The sequence below is a fragment of the Henckelia pumila genome, chromosome 3 (assembly GCF_033568475.1).
Source record: "Henckelia pumila isolate YLH828 chromosome 3, ASM3356847v2, whole genome shotgun sequence".
Classification (NCBI taxonomy): Eukaryota; Viridiplantae; Streptophyta; class Magnoliopsida; order Lamiales; family Gesneriaceae; genus Henckelia; species Henckelia pumila.
Genome location: NC_133122.1, coordinates 8,828,654 through 8,831,153, shown reverse-complemented (window position 1 = coordinate 8,831,153; position 2,500 = coordinate 8,828,654). Strand labels below are relative to the sequence as shown.

At 44.5% G+C, this 2,500-nt stretch overlaps 1 protein-coding gene across 1 annotated transcript; it reads right to left on the bottom strand.

The window, feature by feature from the left end:
- Positions 1-547: 547 nt before the first annotated feature.
- LOC140888058 (uncharacterized) lies at positions 548-1,321 on the bottom strand. The gene has a single exon (XM_073295733.1). The coding sequence runs from the start codon at positions 1,319-1,321 to the stop codon at positions 548-550; it is 774 nt and encodes a 257-aa protein (XP_073151834.1).
- Positions 1,322-2,500: the final 1,179 nt, after the last annotated feature.

The window sequence follows — 2,500 nt, the reverse complement described above, 5'->3', positions numbered from 1 at the left end:
CTCTGATTTCATCCACACTGACCACCCTAGTCAACTAATCCCAACAGGAATCTAGTAGAATGGGCCCAAGGGAAATAATTGATTCATCCAAAGCTTCTCTATCCGTGGCAACCCCAAGAAGGTTCCTATAATATCCCACAAATTCATCTGCAATCTCATTCGGGTTCACCGAAGTAGAACCATCTCTAAGGGTGAGAGCCACAATATTATTACGTTTGATGTTCCGCTTGATCATACCATGAAAGAATTTTGAACATCTATCACTGTGCTTGAGGTACTCGCACTTAGCTTTTTGGGATAGGAATAATCGCTCAGCCTCAAGAAGGTACTCCGCCCTCCTCCTCAACTCAACAATACTGTTATCCACCCCATCCCCATTGAGAGCCCTGCTTTGAGCTTCTACAAGCTTCTCATTAGCGATCTTAGCACGGCTCGAAATGTGGCTAAAGTGCATGTCATTGAGTTGCTTAAGGACTCTTTTCATACCATTCATTTTTTTCTTGATGACAAACTGCGCAGTGCCACCCCCTCCATAAAACCAGTTATCTCAAACAATCATCTGAAAGTCTTGATGAATCGTCCACATATTAAAGAATTTGAAGGGGGTAGCCCTACGGCTATGATCTCTGAAGATGGTGATAACGCTGCAAGAGTGATCAGAGAAGACTCCAGGAGCAAGAAAATCCACAAAAACAACCAAGTTGGATTCAGTCCAATGGTGGTTAACCATAACTCTATCCAGTTTAGACGATACGGCCAAACTAAACCAGGTGAAGAAACACCCGACATGATTAACATCTGAGAGCTCAAGTTTGGCAATACAGTTCCTAAGGTCTGCCATTTCCCTAGGTGCAACTGGCACACCTCCCATTTTCTCATAAGGGTGCCTAACACAGTTAAAATCACCCATCAGAATCCACGGAAGGTCAATATCATCTCCCCTACTAAGCAAAAAATCCCAAAGAGGTCTTCTGGCCACCATCGAGTTCCAACCATACACGAAGGTGGCCAGGAAAATCCTATGAGTAAGAAGACAGCTGACTGTCACATGTATAAATTGATCAGTCATCTCTAGAAGATCCAAGTGTACCATCTTAGAGTCCCACATGATCAAAATGCGGCTATTAGGACACACATGGAAGTTGTGTAAGAAGGGCATCCCCGGGAACTTAGTGTCCATCATACGATCCAAAAGATTAGGCTTAATCTTGACTTCAAGTAACCCAAGAATACTCAAATTGTGTTTCTTCAACACTCCCTGAGCATTCTTCTGTTTGAGGGGCTTGTTAAGGCCCCTCACATTCCAACATGCAATCTTCATGGGTGGCGATCGACGACTTTAAGTCGCCGGGCCCTGATTTGTGCATTGTTCAGTAGGAAAGATTTCGCAGTCATATTCGGTAACCAGGTTCTTGGGTTGACCTCAATGTACTCGGTCATGCTAGAGCTGGAGCTCCCCGAGCTGCATCCCTTACTTAATCAATTGAGATACTTCACTGCTTTCTTGGTGCGCTTGCTTACCACTGTTTCAGAGCCTTCGTTATCACTATCCCCTTTGAAAACTTCAACCACAATCTTCCCATTGCCATTCGCATCTAGGACTTCAAATATCACCCCATCCTCATCCAAAATCTGATCCAATTTTTCAACAGGCTGTTCATTTCAATTTTCTCCAGCCCTTTCCATTTCATTATCACCCGTGCCTTCAAAAGTGCCCGGGTAAACCGTATTTCCACCCCCAGCAGGCCCATGATCACCACCAGAGGGGCCACGGCCTCTCCCTCTACCTTGAGGGCCATTGCTCCCTCCTATAAATCCATGTCCACCTCCTCGTGGCCTACTATTAACTCTTTTACCAGCCCCCCGGGATCTGCTTTGGGGCTTATTTTTTCCCTCCACTGGTTGCTTACTATTAGGATTACCACCATCAAGATTAGCATCAACTAGTGGGGGCGTGTACCAACGGCATTGCTCCAAACTATGGCCGAGAGAATTGCATTTTGAGCAATATTTAGGCTCTGTTTCATACACAAATCATAGGGTAGTCAAAATGCCATTAGGAAGTAACATCGGGTATTCGTAAATTCTTGGCTGAGACGAATCCATTTCAACCAACACTCTAGCAAATAAACTTTTTCCTTTAGACATTGTGAGGACATCTGTATGGATTGGCTTGCCTAAGACCGAGGCAATTTTACTAAGAGCTTTGGTTGTCCAACAATCTGCGGGCAGCCCATGGATTTGGACCCAAGATGGTAGCATTAGCATGTATTCCACCCGAAAAAGGAAGCACGGAGGTAAATCTTTGAGGAACAAGTGTCTCCCAAATACAAGGTATGGGCCACCATCAAGAACCATCTTTTTCTCTTCTTCATTAGGGAAAAAGAACATAATCCAACCGCTTTCATGTGTTTCAAACCTGACTTTACAGCCCCATTGACGTATAATTTCTTTCACCACATAACCACTTAGCTTTCTACCTACCACGCACCCAACAAGG

Excerpts from the sequence above, each read along its gene's own strand:
- LOC140888058 (XM_073295733.1), bottom strand. The coding sequence starts at position 1,321 with ATGAAGATTGCATGTTGGAATGTGAGGGGCCTTAACAAGCCCCTCAAA.